General features: G+C 37.3%; 6 protein-coding genes across 6 annotated transcripts; 5 read left to right on the top strand and 1 right to left on the bottom strand.

Annotated features, from left to right (window-relative positions):
• Positions 1-3461: 3461 nt before the first annotated feature.
• Positions 3462-4835, top strand: LOC126553573 (uncharacterized). Its single transcript, XM_050208719.1, has one exon. The coding sequence runs from the start codon at positions 3921-3923 to the stop codon at positions 4833-4835; it is 915 nt and encodes a 304-aa protein (XP_050064676.1). The 5' UTR covers positions 3462-3920.
• Positions 4836-7496: 2661 nt separating this feature from the next.
• On the top strand, positions 7497-9617 carry LOC126553572 (uncharacterized). The gene is made up of 3 exons (XM_050208718.1): positions 7497-8020; positions 8306-8803; positions 8908-9617. The coding sequence occupies exons 2-3, from the start codon at positions 8785-8787 to the stop codon at positions 9615-9617; spliced, it is 729 nt and encodes a 242-aa protein (XP_050064675.1). The 5' UTR covers positions 7497-8020; positions 8306-8784.
• A 297-nt stretch (positions 9618-9914) lies between these two features.
• LOC126553571 (uncharacterized) lies at positions 9915-10508 on the top strand. The gene has a single exon (XM_050208717.1). It carries the CDS (start codon positions 9915-9917, stop codon positions 10506-10508), a length of 594 nt encoding a protein of 197 aa, XP_050064674.1.
• A 1200-nt stretch (positions 10509-11708) lies between these two features.
• On the top strand, positions 11709-12187 carry LOC126553570 (uncharacterized). Its single transcript, XM_050208716.1, has 2 exons — positions 11709-11886; positions 11940-12187. The coding sequence occupies exons 1-2, from the start codon at positions 11709-11711 to the stop codon at positions 12185-12187; spliced, it is 426 nt and encodes a 141-aa protein (XP_050064673.1).
• Positions 12188-13570: 1383 nt separating this feature from the next.
• LOC126553569 (uncharacterized) lies at positions 13571-14827 on the top strand. Its single transcript, XM_050208715.1, has one exon. It carries the CDS (start codon positions 13571-13573, stop codon positions 14825-14827), a length of 1257 nt encoding a protein of 418 aa, XP_050064672.1.
• A 186-nt stretch (positions 14828-15013) lies between these two features.
• LOC126553568 (uncharacterized) lies at positions 15014-17528 on the bottom strand. Its single transcript, XM_050208714.1, has 3 exons — positions 17508-17528; positions 15408-16301; positions 15014-15334 (listed from the first exon to the last, which is right to left on the bottom strand). The coding sequence occupies exons 1-3, from the start codon at positions 17526-17528 to the stop codon at positions 15254-15256; spliced, it is 996 nt and encodes a 331-aa protein (XP_050064671.1). The 3' UTR covers positions 15014-15253.
• Between the last annotated feature and the right edge of the window lie 764 nt (positions 17529-18292).

The following is an 18292-nucleotide window of genomic DNA, read 5'->3' as shown; positions in this document are numbered from 1 at the left end:
AATGATATGCCCGCATTATATAATATTATAATATAGTTTGAAGGCTAGAGAAAATAAGACGGACCACGTCTAAGGGTCGCGTTGTCTCGGACACGGGCGGTCAATGCGCCGACCGTCATCGGGATAACGCACATCCAGATGACGATTATGAATACAATTATTTGTGGGAAAATACCCTTTTTACGGTAAACCGTTATTCAGAGATCGTAATAATATCGCTTATAGAAAAGAAATTATATTATTCCATGTATTATTTAAAAAGGATAGGTCTCAGAATGTGCGTGTGAACCTAGTCACAGCAGGCACAAGTCGAGTATATTATGTATAGAGTTAGTGTACATAGAGTTAGAGTATGTATAGTGTGTGTGTGTGTGTGTGTGTGTGTGTGTGTGTGTGTGTGTGCGCGCGTAATAAAAGTCAATATACGCAAACATGATAATGTATAAATATATGTTTATTTTGAAAATATAATATATAAAGCACTTAAATTACATAATATATTATTTTTACATATTATTTTTAAACCATGTTAGCAATACAAAAACTCTATTATATGTACACTGTGTATAATCTAAATCCTTATGATATATACAGCACGGCAATCTTAGTTCGCGATGTATATTTCCGGCTGTACGCGCAGGTTGTAGTTGATTGAGCCTCGGACACTCTAACTCCGTCCCCATCTCGATGATTTTGACTCGCGGAATGAAATCTTGAATGATCACACGTTTTTCCTCACCTTTCACGTAAATGCATTCGAAATTCAGCGATTTTAAAATCCTGCCGATTTCCGAGTACTCTACGTCCCCGCAATCCAATGACAGTTGGTGATAGTTTCGAAAAAGCCACATGTTCACGGCTTTGCTTTTGGCTGAATACGGTGTTTGAGTGTGTTTGAAAATCCAATGCTGGCTAGCCCGGCTGTTTATGTCTACTATAGACATTTCTTTTATCAAATATTTTGAATTAGCGCCTAGTATGCATTGAATATCGAGAATAGCTGTCGCCATCGTTCAAGTCCCCGCGCACGTTTATATAGTATTAGCGTCTAACTGGCTCTCGTGCCCAATGCTAACTGATCGACTGACAATACACTCTTTTTTTATGGTAATTATATCGGCGTTTGCGAGTGACAAGCCAGCTTTCAAATCTGCGATATTTTTATTTATAATCCCTATGGATTCTATAGCGGCAGAAATTTTAATATTATTTTCTAAAAAATATTTTTCGATTTTCGCATCATTTAGTTTGATTAGATTAACATTCAAATCAAGTTCTTCGTTAAATTTTTCACTCATGTCCGCGATTCTCTTATCTACACGGCTAGCCGGCGAGCTACCGAACACGTCCATGGTATCGTGATAACTACATTTATATTTTAAGATCCGACTTATTTATCCAACTATTATGTTCGTCCGTGAAACCAAGCCAACGGACTAAAACACGACGGCCCTTAGTGCGAATAACTTTTTCCACCAGATAATCTTCGGGGAGTTTTGTTTTGCGTAGTTCTTCGGTGTAAAAACCGCCAGCTATCGGTCTACCCGTATAGTCTTGAAGGATAAATGTACTGGGTGTAGTCTTGTTCACTTTAATAATTGTAAATATTTCCGTATACCAATTTGGTAAATATCCTTTGGTGAAGACACCCTTGTACACACTAATGCGAACCTTATCTCCCACTTTAAATTTTATTTTCTTCGTTTCCACCACGGGGTACTCTAATTTTACACGGGACGGATTCGCGTCAGCTTGTATTGGGGTCATCCTGATGGTGCGATGCATCGAATTATTATAGTCATGGATTAACATGGGTAAAATCGATGTCCAAACGCGCGAGCCACTGGCGGTAAAATGTTTAAACATCCGCTCTTTTAACGTGCGATTAAAACGTTCTACAACACACGCCTTGAGCACGCTGAACGTACTATACATTTTATATTGTGTTTCTTCACTAAAGCTTCGAAATGCTTGTTGTAAAACTCACGCCCACGGTCGACGTGTAATAGATTAGGTCTATTCCGCGCGAAAATTTTACCAGCAGCCGCCGTGACTTCTTCGCCTTTTTTAGATTTCAGTGCAACGGCCCACGCGTATTTAGTGAAACAATCGATAACACATAGTATATATTTATATCCTTTATTCAGAGTGGAATATTGTTGCATGTCCACGAGGTCTGCTTGAAATAAATCGTTTTTACCGTGAACAATAACGCGACGGCGGGGATATTTTCTTCTCGCCGCCCCGTGGAGTTCTTCAGCTATTGCGCGTTTAGACATTAGGAATTTTTTTCAATATTCTCGCTTCGACCAACTCTTCGCAAATCGCAATTATCTCGTTACGAACCGACGTATTACCTGCTACGAGAGACGCGTACAATAGACGAAGTCTATCTACCAATTCATTAGGATCCTGCCAATATATAACGTTATTTTTCTGGAGACGCATATTAATACCAGTGCCAACAGTGATGTTACACTCGCCAGTAAACAGTTTTGAAATTATATCATTATATTTTGAACCCGTAGAGCTACGAATACGTGATCCGTCTATCGTTTTATGTGCCGCAGTTTGTGTTAAAATCGATTTATACGTATTTAAATCTGTTTGCGTGTATTTTCTCGATGTAGGGGATTTAACAAATATTAAATCAATTAACCCCGGTGACAGCGGGTATGTAGTGTCTCCTTCTATATGCAGTGCATTATCGAAAAATTGTATTTTTTTATTTCCCAATATAAATATACCGTTAGATAATATTTTAGGACCGTATATTTTGTCTAAGTCATTCTTTTTCCAAGGTCCAAACCTTTCATTCAAATCACGGTATGTTGTCGACGACGACGGCGATGATGACGGTGCGGGCGGTGGTGGTGCTGGTGACGATATGGTTCGATCATCAATAGAATGCACATCTGGTTGCGATTGCGATGGCGACGGGGAGGAGGGTATCCGTTCGGTGTTTGCTTGTATTCTACCGAGTGGTGCAATAATAGAGCTAAAAGTGTTATTTATTAACGACTCAGTTTCAAATCGTCCCGTTTTCAATGCATTATATTTTTGTTTTATATTTGCCCTTGCTCGAATAATATCCTCCAATAACGCGGGCGACGAGGAGTTGTTTATCTTATCCATGATCTCGAGTAAATGTACGTAATTTCAACGTAGCATCTTATTATATAATAACATACGTGTCAAATCCGTGCCTATAGCGGCCATTATCACGCTCGTTTTCACTACTGATAACGACAAATTCAAATCGCCCACCCCGCCAACACGTCATGCAAAAATCTTTAAACTCTGAGTATTTTATATCACCAGAACAATGCTCGTCGTATACGTGTTTTAAATTCATTTCGTCTTGTTTGAATAACACTATAAAATTAGCGTTGTCGCGAATCAACTGTTTAGGTACACGTGAATAGGATTGTGCTAAATAACACACGTCTATCTGACGGTGCCTAGAGAATGCGAAGAATGATCGTATTATATTATGATTCTGAGTAATGACATCATCAAATACAATAACCGAGTTAGGCAGAGCTTTTTCAGGCGATATCACCGTATCGTTGTCGTGGAATTTAAATAACTTAACGTCGGGAACAGCGCTTAAAATCTTCTCGAGCATAACGTATTTAGGCTGTTCAAGTGTTTTCGAATAAATATATACATTTTCAAATTTAATACCGTTCTCGTGAACCAATAGTGTGAAAACAAGATTTGTTTTTCCACACCCGGACGGACCGACGATTAACGCGCGTATCGTGTTCGGAAACAGCGGCCCGTGTCTCGGTGGACGGGTGGCGGCGTTACCATTGCACAACGACAACGGGTCGATATTATCGACTTTGAGTTTTATTTCCTGCTTCGCAAATCGCATTGTATAAATACACGTGACGATCGAGTATCACGCTCATATAATGTTGTCACGTGCAAAGGTCAAGACCAATAGCGGTGCAGGGCTATTAAACACCGTAATAAATAGTGTACCGTTCGAATTACATCTACCCGGTTATCAGTACTGTGGGCCGGGAACCGATTTAAAAAAAAGACTTGCTCTCGGACAGTCCGGAATAAACGGTTTAGATGCAGCGTGCAGAGACCACGATATAGCTTACGATAAAAATAATTCTTTATCGGAACGAAACGCGGCCGACGGTGTATTGGAAGAGCGTGCTTGGAGCAGAGTGCTTGCGAAAGACGCTAATTTTAAAGAAAAAGCCGCCGCGTGGCTTGTAACGACGGCTATGAAGGCTAAACGCAAAATCGGCGCTGGTTGTGGTTTCGTCAATATTGTCAAAGCGTGTAAAAAAGCGCTAAAAAAATCGGTGAAAGCGGGATCGAGAACAGAGAATATGGGTAAATTAATTAAATCAGCTGTATGCGTGGCGCGAAAGCATGTGAAAAAAACGCGCGGGCGATCAAATAATAATAATAAAAATAAACCGCCCCGTGTGATCAGAGTTCCTAAAACAGGAGGTTCTCTCTCGCTAATTCCGATATTGGCTGGTCTTTCAGCTTTGGGTACGCTGAGTGGGGGAGTAGCCAACATCGTGAGAACAATACACGGTATTAGATCTGGCGGCCAATCGCCTATACATTTAGGTAAAGGAATGTATTTAGCACCGCATAAAGGTGCTGGCTCGTATGCCATTGTAAAGAAATCTAATGGTCGTGGTTCACGTAAACGCGCTACAGGTGGTAAATCGAAAATGGCGTCTAGGAAAAAGACGGGCACGTCTACGAAAAAGAGAAAAATATCGATGAATAATAAAAAAAAATCTAGGAAGATGAAGGCGGCGAGAAAATCATCATCATCAAAGACAAAAAACTAACTCTGCCCAATCGTGCTCTTTTTGATTTCGAAATTGTTAGATACGCAAAATACAAGAAAATACCACATTTCAGAGGCGTATATAGCATAGACAGGTTGCCCGCTGCTCCTAAATACAAGGAGACCGCCGTCGTTAACCTGGACTTTGAAAAAAATAACGGTACTCATTGGGTGTGTTATAGAAAAATCGGAAAACTAGTTCATTACTACGACAGTTTCGGGAACATACGGCCGCCTCTACAGCTTGAAAAATATTTTAAAGGATTCGATATCGTATATAATTACCAGCGCGAGCAAGCATACAATACATTTAACTGCGGACATTTGTGTCTGAAATTTTTAACTACAAAACAAAAATAATTATAATCTTATATATAAAAATGAATCGCAAAATTTGGTAAGCGCATAACTCAACAACGCCTGGACCGATTTCGCTCATTCTTTTTTTGTTTGGGTCGTAATTGTCAGGAGAAGGTTCTTACGGACGAAAAATTTGAGAAAGTTATCGGATTAGAGAAATATGACGAGGTGGTGATGAATTACAGAGGCGCCATCTATCCAGCAAATAGTCAACTAAATTATTTTTGGTAGTCAATGGCAACCATTTAAATAAAATAAATCATTTATTTAAAATGTTTTAAAAAATGCATGCAAATAGACATACAAACAACGCAAATGTTCGCAAATGTTCGTTGAAGTCCAAGGATGGTTTTTACGGCTAGAAAAATTAGAATTATTGCTGGAAAAACCCTAAAAATAGCCCTTTTCTTTTTAAAATAGCCCTTCCTATAATATTTATAATATAACTAGCTGGCTACGTGCACTTCGTTGCCCGTTAAAAATGCCAATTCTATATAATATGATTCGAATTTTGATTAATTTGTTATTTAATATTCGGTTTAACGGTGTTCAAAACTTATATATTTTCATTGACCGTTTTGATTCTCAAAAATCTTGTGAAACCACCACTTTAATATGCGAATTTTGTAAAATGCTTTCTTATTGCACACTAAATTTGTGGTACGATTTTACGAACGTACCGTGTAAATTTTAAGCATCGATCTATCATTATTCAGGCTCTACATTTATTAGTCAGTGAGTTACTCAAGTCATAATATTATAGTCATTCTGCTTGCCGTTGCCGTGAGACTCTCTTATGATTATGCGAACAGTATATTATCATGTAGGCAATCCACACATGGTGGATTGCGGACCCCGAGAGATGTGTACGTAAGCTTATAATTTCTAACACTTAAGTTTCAAAGTTATATCATTTTTTTTATTTTACTACGATGGGTAAAATACAATTATGTGCCATCTCGTGATTTTTATATTGTTGCCTGTTGGTAAAACAATAAAACTTGGTATAATTTGTTATGTTAGTTTATTGCTGTGAATTTGAAATTTACTGTAGACATTGACTTATTTTGCTAATTCTTATTTTTGTTGTTATGGTTTTAACAAAATATAACAACAGGTCTATAATTATTATATTCAATCATAATCAATAGTGACCTTAATATATATAGTTTATTTTCTTGCTGGACTGCAGTGACAGTTGTTGTTTTTTTACATCCAGATTCCGAAGTTTTCTGGTGGATTTTCCTAAAATTGTACTACATAAGCACCTTCTCGTGCGACCAATAGGAGCGAATCATCAGTGAAAAATGTTACAAAAATGGGGAAAATAAATAATAATAACAAAAAAAATGTTACCATGATTACCGAAAATAAATTAGTAATAATAATAATAATAGTAATAGTAGTCATCGGTATTTTTTATTTTTCATTGTATTTTTTTTTAATTTTCCGTGCAATTTTCTTAACTTTTTCTTACATAAGAACCTTCTTCTGGAAATTACGACCCAAACAAAATAAGAATGAGCGAAATCGATCCAGCCGTTCTCAATTGATGAAATGTTATACACTTTTGTCTCTATTTTTATATATATAGAAGATAGAAGATAGATAGATTATTGTGAACTAAAAAAAATTCACTCAACAAATTTCAAATTTCCAAACTAAATAACTATAGAAACCATAGATTATATTGATTGTACATCGAGCTGATGTTTAGATGTCTACATCTACCATAGAGTAAATAAAGACAATGGTATCGAGTTCAAATCCCAAACATCAATGAATAGACTTTGCACTTTTCCTACTTATTCGGTTGACTTTTTAAAAATTTTCTTTCGTAAAAACCTTCTCCAGACAATAACAAATACTCCTAAAAAATAATTGGCGAAATCGGTTCAGCTGTTCTCAATTGATGAATTTTTATACATTTTTATCTCCATTTTTATGTATAAAGATTTTTAATTTCTTTTTTTACTATGACAACGATTTAAGTTTGTATGTCTATTTGCATGCATTTTTAAAAACATTTTAAATAAATGATTTATTTTATTTAAATGGTTGCCATTGACTACCAAAAATAATTTAGTTGACTATTTGCTGGATAGATGGCGCTTCTGTAATTTCATCACCACCTCGTCATATTTCTCTAACCCGATAACTTTCTCAAATTTTTTGCTTGTAAGAACCTTCTCCTGGCAATTACGACCCAAACAAAAAAAATAATGAGCGAAATCGGTCCAGCCGTTGTTGAGTTATGCGCTTACAACACTTTTGCGATTCATTTTTATATTATAGATACTGATCGTATCCATGGCAACCAACAATCGTGTTTTGTGCAGAGTGTTTAGTTAGTTAGTGTTTGTTTAGTTCGTGATTAGTGAAAAAATAATTTATATTTGATATGCCTCCTATAAGACGAAGCAATTTAGGTAGAAGAACCAGAAATGCTACAAACCAAGCTAATTACCGATCTAATTCACAAACGCGTGAAGCGCGAGCAAGTTTGAATCGAGCTGCTTTTAGTTACGATGTGTCAATTGACTACAGTAACTACCAATGTGTTGTTATTGGTTCTATGAACTCGGTTTGCTCACACTGTAAGGCATTAAAATACAAAAACGAAGCCAATGGATTTGTTGCGCAAATGGTAAAGTGAAATTGATACCATTGGATCCACCACCAGAACCATTGTACTCATTGGTTTCAGGAATAGGAACAGATTCTATACACTTTTTGACAAATATCCAACAATATAACAATTGCTTTCAAATGACTTCATTTGGGGCAACAAATGTAGTTCGGGAAAATTTTATGCCAACTTTCAAGGTATGTATTATAGCAGTTACTCATAATTATTTTAGCGAACAAAATTTTCTGTCACCAAAGTTAAGATGTGTCACTAATCTTCAATTTCTTAATCATTACGAAATATATCACTTAGTCATCATATTATATGGTGTTTCAGTTTCAGTGACACTTTTATTATATTTTATATTTGATAGATATTAGTTAAAACTAAATATATACTTTTTAAGATCAAATATTATTTAAGTTTGATCACCGACAATCCATTAATTTATACCACACCATAATATATTTTTTTATTTACAGATACAAGGGCAAATATATCACAGAGCAGGTTCACTGTTACCAGTGTCAGATAGCGACAACAAATTCCTGCAAATTTATTTTATGGGCAATTCACCACAAGAAATTGATCTGCGTTGTGCACATAACAATTTAGTAAAGAGGTCTATTGTAGAACAATTACAAACTTTATTTCATCAGCACAATCAATTGATTATATTGTTTAAAACTGCCCTGGATCTGATGCCATCCGATAATCACAAAATTGTAATCAGAGCTGATAAAACACCTGCAGGTCAACATACAAGACGTTTTAATGCACCAACTATTGATGAAGTTGCTATCGTTGTAGTTGGAGAAAACTTGGAATCCCGTGATATTGTTTTACGTCGTCGGAATGATCAATTACAACGTATAAAGGAAACACACACCGCTCATATGATGCACTGCAATATCCCATTATATTTTGGCAAGGTGAAGATGGCTACGATTTCTCAATAAAAATGATAAATCCCATTGCAGGTAACTAAAATATTAGTTTAGCTATGGCGATAATATCTCAGTCATTATATTATGTATTTTAATTTTATTTATATGTGATGTTATAAAACAAAATCTATTTACAGGTTCTGAAACCAACAAAAAAGTCAGTTCAATGAACTATTATTCATACCGCCTAATGATTCGGGAAAATGAAGATAATCACATATTGAAATGTCGGCGATTATATCACAAATATGTTGTTGACATGTATGTTAAAATTGAAACGGAAAGATTAACATTCATCAGGTTGAATCAAACCAAACTCCGATCTGAAGAGTATATTCACCTTCGAGATGCGATTAATACTGATGGAAATGCACAGAATGTCGGTCGGATGACTATTCTTCCAGCAACATACATCGGAAGCCCTCGGCATATGCACGAATATGCTCAAGATGCCATGTCGTATGTTCGTCATTATGGTACAGCAGATTTGTTCATCACATTTACATGCAATCCGCAATGGATAGAAATCAATCAGGAGTTATTCTCTGGGCAATCACCCATTGATCGTCATGATATTACAGCCAGAGTCTTTAGACAAAAGTTGAAATCTTTAATGGATTTCATCGTAAAACATAATGTGTTTGGTGAGACACGCTGCTGGATGTATTCTGTGGAGTGGCAGAAACGAGGATTGCCACATGCACACATTTTGATTTGGTTGGTTGAAAATATAAGGCCAAATGAAGTTGATGCAGTGATATCAGCTGAAATCCCTAATGTACAAGTAGATCCTGGATTGCATGAGGTAGTTATCAAAAACATGATACATGTCCCTGTGAACTCTTAATCAAAATTCACCGTGTATGATGGATGGTAAATGTTCAAAACGATATCCACGGACATTAATATCGGAAACAATTACTGGTAATGACGGTTATCCATTGTATCGTCGCAGATCGACAGCAGACAATGGAAAATCAACAATTGTCAAATTAAATCAACAAGATATTGAAATAGATATCGTTGGATTGTTCCATATTCACCCATTTTATCAAAGACATTCAAAGCACACATCAACGTTGAATCTTGCCATTCAGTGAAATCTATTAAATACATTTGCAAATATGTAGCCAAAGGGAGTGATATGGCTGTGATTGGAATTGGTGCAGAGAATTCCAATGATGAAGTTACCCAATACCAAATGGGCCGCTATGTCAGTAGTAATGAAGCAGTTTGGCGAATATTTTCTTTTCCTATTCATGAGAGACACCCTTCTGTTGTTCACTTAGCTGTGCATTTAGAAAATGGACAAAGAGTGTATTTTACAGCACAGAACGCAGTACAAAGAGCTGCTCAGCCACCATCTACTACATTAACCAGTTTTTTTGAGACATGCCAAAACGATGATTTCGCACAAACATTGCTATATTCTGAAATGCCAAAATATTATACCTGGAATCAATCCTCAAGGAGATTTATACGGAAACAAGGAAAACCAGTTCCAGGATATACAGATGTATATTCCACCGATGCGATTGGCCGGATTTATTCAGTACATCCAAGCAATGATGAATGTTTTTACTTACGACTGCTATTAGTCAATGTACGTGGCCCAACATCATTCCAACAGTTACGAACTGTTGATGGTGATTGTGTGTATCCTACAGAGAAGCCTGTCAACGTTTGCAATTGCTTGAAAATGACGCTCATTGGGATCAAACTCTCAATGATGCTGTAATATCATCACACGCTCATCAAATACGAACATTGTTTTCTATAATCATATCTACATGCTTCCCATCAAACCCAATTGATTTGTGGATCAAGTACAAAGATTATATGTGTGATGATATTTTGTATCAAATACAGAATAGAATGGGAAATCCAAATATACAAATCAGTGAAGAAATTTACAATGAAGCATTGATTTCAATTGAGGACATGTGCTTGATAATGTCAAACAAACTATTAATTCAATTAGGCCTGACCGCGCCCAATCGTCCAATGCATGACGCTTTTAACCAAGAGTTGCATCGAGAAAGACTGTATGATCTCAACGATTTGAAAGAATTAATTCAAACAAATCTTCCACTGTTAAATGAACAACAGAAGTATGTATTTGAAACTCTTATGAAAGTAACAAATGATGAAACTGGAGGGATTTACTTCTTAGATGCACCTGGTGGTACAGGAAAAACTTTTTTGATTTCATTAATATTAGCAACAATTCGCTCACAAAATAAAATTGCACTTGCACTCGCTTCGTCGGGAATCGCAGCAACTTTGCTTGAAGGTGGTCGAACAGCCCATTCAGCACTAAAATTGCCATTAAATATGCATAGCAATGAAACTCCAACCTGCAACGTTTCGAAGAACTCTGCAATGGCAAAGGTTTTGCAGCAATGTAAATTGATTGTTTGGGATGAATGCACGATGGCACATAAAATCTTTGGAGGCTTTGGACAGAACCTTAAAAGATCTACGGAGCAATAATAACCGATTTGGTGGTGCAATGATTTTATTAGCAGAAGATTTTCGTCAAACATTGCCGGTGATTCCACGATCAACGCCAGCTGATGAACTCAATGCATGTCTAAAGTCCTCCAGTTTGTGGAAACATGTCAAAGTACTTCATTTAAGCAAGAATATGCGTGTCGAGTTGCAAAATGACCAATCTGGAAACATATTCTCTAAACAACTCATTGACATTGGTAATGGCAAATTTCCTATAGACATGTTGACTGGCTGCATTAACTTTCCTCTAAGTTTTTGTCAGTTAACTCGATCAAAAGATGAACTTATTCAGAAGGTGTTTCCAGATGTTTCTCAAAATTACAGAAACCATGATTGGTTGAGCGAACGAGCTATACTGGCTGCATAAAACATAGATGTAAATGAATTAAATTTCAAAATTCAAGAACAAATTACAGGCGAATTGATGATATATAAATCAGTTGATTCGGCTACTAATCAAGATGATGTAGTCAACTATCCACCGGAATTTTTAAACTCGCTGGATTTGCCAGGATTGCCACCTCACAATCTTCAATTAAAGGTTGGATCGGTGGTTATAATGTTGCGAATATCAACCAACCGCGTCTTTGCAACGGTACACGGTTAGCGATAAAAAAATTACTAAACAATGTGATAGAAGCAACTATACTCAAAGGAAAGTATAAAGGAGAAGATGTTCTCATACCGCGCATCCCAATGATTCCGACTGATGTGCCATTTGAGTTTAAACGACTACAGTTTCCAGTGCGTCTTGCTTTTGCTATGACTATAAACAAGTCACAGGGGCAATCATTAAGTGTTTTGGGTATTAATCTAGAAAACCCATGTTTCTCACATGGTCAATTGTATGTTGCCTGTTCCCGTGTTGGAAAACCATCAGATTTGTATCTATGCGCCAGGTAATCAAACAAGAAACATCGTATACCACAAAGTACTACAATGATAATAATAATAATTATGATTCACATGATTAACAATAAAGCGATTACTTACTTTTAAATCATGACAGAACCGTCACCCTGGTGATAGGGCGTTGTGAATAAAAAATAATTAAATAAAACTATAACAGTTAAAACTATAACTACTTACTTTTAAATCATTATATATGTTTTATTTAATTATTTTTTATTCACAACGCCCTATCACCAGGGTGACGGTTCTGTTCAGGAGAATTTTTTAAAATACGTAGGCACAAAAACTGCCACATTACAAATCTTTCGTCGTGAATTCGACGTAATATTAGCACTATCAATAAGATTAAATTAAAAATTAACACACGGCATACGAAAATGCAAAAAAAGAAAGTAACACACGGGCAACGCCGTGTCGGGTCAGCTAGTATATATATATATATATATATATAATTGACGACATTGCAATGCCATCGCAAACACTATCGCTCAGCGGAAGTAGTGCCGAATTGGAATGCTATTTTTTTCCGCCTATAGAAGTAGGGAATAAATCGGAAATCGGGCTTCAAAGTATACAGACATATAATTCAATACCAAACGTCAGTGCCGGTTGCGACACTTTACATATTATACACAGCGAGCGGGAGGAAACGACCAAGATTAAAATACCAAGCGGATGTTATGAAATAATTTCTTTGGAAGCTAAAATACGCGAACTTTTGAAGGACATCGGAGTACTTTTTTTCAGTTTATCGGCTGATAATAGTACATTAAAATGTACGTTGCGTTGTAATTGCGATATCGATCTGAACGTTAAAGATAGCATCGCACCGTTATTGGGCTTCGACAAACGTACTTTGGTGCGCAATCGCAGACATGAATCCGATCGAGTAGTGAAAATTATGAATGTCAACACGATAAAAGTCGAATGTAATTTAGCTTTAGGCTCATTCGACAACGGGCAACAATCACATACGATACACGAGTTTTACCCCGCCGTGCCACCCGTTTATAAATAGTTGAAATACCAAAATATGTGTGCTATATAAACTGAAGACAAATACAATTGATTTCGTACGTGTTTCGTTAACCGATCAAAACGGAAGATTAATTGATTTTCGCGGTGAAACTGTGAACGTTAGACTTCTCATAAAAAATGGGTCTGAAATTTAACGGCGATAAATATGCGTACGTTTGTGGTAATAACCGCATTAAAGCCACGGCGGTCAACAGACAAGCATCACATCGCACCGGTGGTGTCGTTCGTAGAAAAGCCAATATTAATACTGGAAAAATAAAAAGTTGACAAAAGAAAATTGTGAATTTTTACGCTTTATCGCCAGCAAGTAAATATCTATTTTATATTATATACACTATGGATAAATCGTTTTTGGACGTTGGTGGGCCGTATATTAGCGAGTCCCCGATACGCGAAATGTTTATGCATTCTTTTTTACTGTTTTCGTCTTCGGCATTGAACAACGGTGACGAGATACGGATCGCCATTCAAAATCGAGATGCGCATACTCTACCGAGTGAGAGTTTTATCTATATCGAAGGAAAAATAATAAAGCCCGACGAAATGAAGACGATCATAAATATCGCCCATAACGGTCTGACAAATTTGTTTAACGAAATGAAATACGAAATAAATTCTACCGAAGTACAACGAGTCAAAAAGCCGGGAATAACCAGTGCGATGAAGGGATACTGTTCGTACACTCCTGCAGATGCAAATATTTTGCAAAACGCGGCCTGGGATATTGAGTGCAAAAATGTAAATTTTGTTAAAGACGGTACGTTCAGCGGGTTTATACCGTTAAAGCATGTTTTCGGATTTTGTGAAGACTATAAACGCATACTGGTGAACTGCAGCCAGAAACTCATATTAAACAGATCGATGTCGGATTTGAGTTCGTTACATCTAACTAGTGTAGCGGGCGGTGAGGACCTAACGAGCGAAGCGGGAAAATCTATGGCTCGGAAAGTTAAAGTTCAGCTTAGTGTGTTGTGGAAAGTGCCTGTGATCAAAGTCGATGATCGGGAGAGGTTGAAGCTAATGAAAATCGTGGATAGCAAAAAAATGATAAATTGCGCCTTTAGAAATTGGGAGCTTTGCGAGTACCCGAATTTGCCGCAGACAAGCAAACACTCGTGGATGGTTAAAACGTGCTCGCAGGTGGAAAAACCTAGGTGCTTGATAATTGCTTTTCTCACCAATTCACCCGGTACTGTAGCGGACGGTTATAACGTTGATTATGATACATGTTCACTGACAAACGTTAAAGCATATATTAATTCAATCGAATATCCGTATGAAGATTTCAACGAAAACTTTGACAAAAATCTCTTTACCATGTTCTATCAAAATTACGCCGATTTCCAAAAACATTATTACGAGAGACTTACTGGCCAGCCGTGCCTGACGAGGGAAAAATATAAAGAGTTGGGGCCATTTATCTGCATAGATTGTTCACGGCAAAATGATGACGCTAAGATTTCCAACGTAGATCTTCGAGTTGAAATCGAGGCAGCTAATAATTTTCCACCAAACACGGCAGCCTATTGTTTAGTTATACATGATCGAGTCATTCAGTACAACCCGTTTAGCGGAGAAGTTAGAAAAATTTAGTATTATAGTTTAAAATGTATATATATAATATTATCCTTGTATATATAAAATAATCTGTATTTTTTTTTTTCACTTTACTCAATATGTACAACTAGAGTATGTATACTATTATATATATTATGCATAATTATGTTTTTGTAATAAATAAAGTAAAAATAACAAAATATAACGCGTTTTTTTTTTTTCCCAAAGTATAATATAATATGAAGAAATTCAACAATATTACATGCATGTACAAGTCTTTACAATAATATAAGTAATACAAAATGTACAAAATATGTTATATTAATGCGTGAGCGGATGACCTAAATACAGATAGTACAGAAAAGTATTATAATGCACATGTGTTTCATCTTATAACGGGACCGGCATTCTTTCTAACCCCTTGTATCCTTGACGGACGATTGATTGAATGTAGTGGGCAGATTACAGCATCTGGACACCATTATCGGTACACTGCATAAATGTCAGCAATGTAGGGTCGATATTTTCATGGAAACCGATAAACTGTAAATAACATACGTATAAATATTATATATATAACATACAATATATTCATAGTATAATATATATATATTACCTCTCCAGCTCTGACGTTGCCGCCACCACGGTTAACAACGTTGCCGCAACCACCATCGCTATTGGGTAAACAATGCAAGGTGGAATCTCCAACGTTCGCTGACCAAGCGGTATCACGGTTAACACCGTTGCCGTTGCTATCACTATTGGGTAAACAATGCGCGCTGCTAGCCTGAACGTTCGCCGACCAACACAATGCTAATTGTTTGTTGGCGAACAATTTAATCTGGTTAATGAAACTGCATTGACTCTCCGGTATTATATTCATTGTGTGTAAATTGTTATGAATATTTCGGGTGGCAGCAATCATTTCTTCAACGCACGCAGATTTTTCCACATAAACGTTCATACTTAAATATGACGCAATTAGGTCAGTTTGCTCCATTACTATAGATCGTACGACATTAGATTTTCGCGCGATCGATTCGTCGATTGCCCATTGCATATCTTGAAGCCTTAGTAGATTTTGCCTGCTCAAAAGCACGCGACATCCTTGACGGAGATGTGACTCGATTACGAGCATATTTTCGACACGATAAGTAGTTTTGGACAGCGTGTTAATTTCGTCTTTTAGGAAAAGTCTCTCGCGACTTTTAACAGGTGGGTCGGATATAATTGAGAGAATATATCCCATCAATGAGTAAATACGCCGCAAAAAGTCACTTGTTATGCTTACATAACGCGATGGTGTTATTATCTGTACGGATACGTTGAATACGTCCGACGGATCGAGTCCTATGGTGATGGACTTCCGTGCAGCGAAGTCTATAACGAAGTTCGTGGCGTCAATTAAATCGTTAGTGGTGGTGGTGGTGGTGTAGTGACTGTTTAGTAGACGAGCGTTGTATATTTTTACTCGCAAGTCCACCGTAAACCTGAACAGGAATAGCTTGACCTGCCATTTTTTGTTCCTCACACACTGTTAATAATTAAACGCACTTGTCAAACGTTGGGCGGGCAGAGCGTCACTGCCGCGTGAAATATATTATATAACGATATTATCTTATAGTTAACAATAAATCTGCGTAATCAGTTATCGAGACTAGATCGACTTACGGCGCTCAAAACGTCAAGCGGCGAGCACAATATTAATTTAGCGCGAAAATTCGCGCGTATACGATAAAAGGGTTGGCGGACCGGATAGAGGGTGCCACGAGCTCCCTGCGCGCGCACTTATGTGTTATGTATATAGTATGTACGTATATAGTATATAGGTATGTATATAGTATGTATGACGTAACGGGGCTGGCGCGGCTTGCCGCGGTAGCGGGGCGGGTGGGGTATAGGATATAGCTATGTATGTATGTATGTATGTATATGTATGTATGTATGTATATATATGTATGTATGTATGTATATAGTATGTATGTATGTATATAGTATGTATGTATGTATGTATGTATATAGTATATAGGTATGTATATAGTATGTATGACGTAACGGGGCTGGCGCGGCTTGCCGCGGTAGCGTGGCGGGGTGGGGACAGGGTCATGATACGCGCGGGGCGGGGTGGTGATAGGGTCGTGATACGCGCGGGGTGGGCGGGGATAGGGTCGTGATACGCGCGGGGTGGGGGGGGGCGGGGATAGGGTCGTGATACGCGCGGGGCGGGTGGGGATAGGGTCGTGATACGCGCGGGGTGGGGCGGGGATAGGGTCGTGATACGCGCGGGGTGGGGCGGGGATAGGGTCGTGACGCGCGGGGTGGGCGGGGATAGGGTCGTGATACGCGGGGTGGGGCGGGGATAGGGTCGTGATACGCGCGGGGTGGGGCGGTGATAGGGTCGTGATACGCGCGGGGTGGGGCGGGGATAGTGGCGGGGTATAGGGCCACGATACGCGCGGGGGGTAGTGGTCGTGACGTAGAACCTGCCGCACAGCCTGCCGCAGCCTGCCGCAACCTGCCGCGTTTATGGGCGGGGGGTGGTGAAGCGGGGGGGATCCAGAACCGGCTATTTTACACTACTTATATGGTGTCGTATACGCCGATTACTCGGACGTATACCAAAATAAAGTTAAACACAAAATAACGCAAAATAATTTATTTGAAGTTTGAACACGACGTCCGGTGGTGATCGAGTCACACGATCACCACCACTGACTCTTTTTGCTGTCTTAGCCATCTCACTTATATATTACACTTACAATCGAATTACTATCGATTGTTCTACATTTTTCTATTACTACGTTAAATTTACAATTATAGACACTATGATTATTGTGTAATTGTTATTTTAACCCGATTAGTAAATTATTAAACAAATTTATTTACATTTCTTATTATTATATCTTGCTTACTATGCTAACTGTAATATAAAGTTTACTGGCACTGAATTGCACAATTGTTATTTTAACCTATTTCTGTGAATAATTAAATATTGCTTAACTTATTGAATTTTACTGTTTTACTTATTATCTATAGTTTTTCTTAACTTATTTCTTACGTACTAACATCTATTATAAAATATTCATACATATAATACAACAATGGAAAAACAATTTATTGCTACAAGTATATAACTATTAATTAATTTTGTTATTAATCGAAACTATAAATATATCATATTTAAAAGCAACAAAAAACATTGAAATATGCAATTAAAATCATAAAATATAAAAATGTCAAAACATGCAAAAATATGCATTAAAAAAGTCATTTTTTTTAATCACTATGTCATGAAAATATATCTATATACATGGGCGGATCCAGGGAGGTGGCACTGGGGGAAAGTGCCACCCCCCTTGGAAAAAAATAATATTAAAAAAAAATTTGGTGGGAGGAGTTATATCAAATATTATATCATTTTTCCTATAAAGTGCCCCGACCGTAAATACATGCTGGATCCGCCCTTGTCTGTATATCTCGTAATTGTAAAAGTCCTAGTTG

This window comes from Aphis gossypii, unplaced genomic scaffold, assembly GCF_020184175.1.
Source record: "Aphis gossypii isolate Hap1 unplaced genomic scaffold, ASM2018417v2 Contig00263, whole genome shotgun sequence".
Lineage (NCBI taxonomy): Eukaryota > Metazoa > Arthropoda > Insecta > Hemiptera > Aphididae > Aphis > Aphis gossypii.
Note: the sequence above shows the minus strand (reverse complement) of the source record. Positions and strands in the feature narration are given on the sequence as shown.

Excerpts from the sequence above, each read along its gene's own strand:
- LOC126553573 (XM_050208719.1), top strand. The coding sequence starts at position 3,921 with ATGTTGTCACGTGCAAAGGTCAAGACCAATAGCGGTGCAGGGCTATTA.
- LOC126553571 (XM_050208717.1), top strand. The coding sequence starts at position 9,915 with ATGGCTGTGATTGGAATTGGTGCAGAGAATTCCAATGATGAAGTTACC.
- LOC126553570 (XM_050208716.1), top strand. The coding sequence starts at position 11,709 with ATGATATATAAATCAGTTGATTCGGCTACTAATCAAGATGATGTAGTC. Across the intron at positions 11,887-11,939 it reads CGTCTTTGCAACGGTACACG|GAAAGTATAAAGGAGAAGAT; the intron begins GTTAGCGATAAA and ends CTATACTCAAAG.
- LOC126553569 (XM_050208715.1), top strand. The coding sequence starts at position 13,571 with ATGGATAAATCGTTTTTGGACGTTGGTGGGCCGTATATTAGCGAGTCC.
- LOC126553568 (XM_050208714.1), bottom strand. The coding sequence starts at position 17,528 with ATGGCTAAGACAGCAAAAAGA. Across the intron at positions 16,302-17,507 it reads TGGCTAAGACAGCAAAAAGA|GTCAAGCTATTCCTGTTCAG; the intron begins GTCAGTGGTGGT and ends AAAAAATGGCAG. Across the intron at positions 15,335-15,407 it reads GCAACGTCAGAGCTGGAGAG|TTTATCGGTTTCCATGAAAA; the intron begins GTAATATATATA and ends TGTTATTTACAG.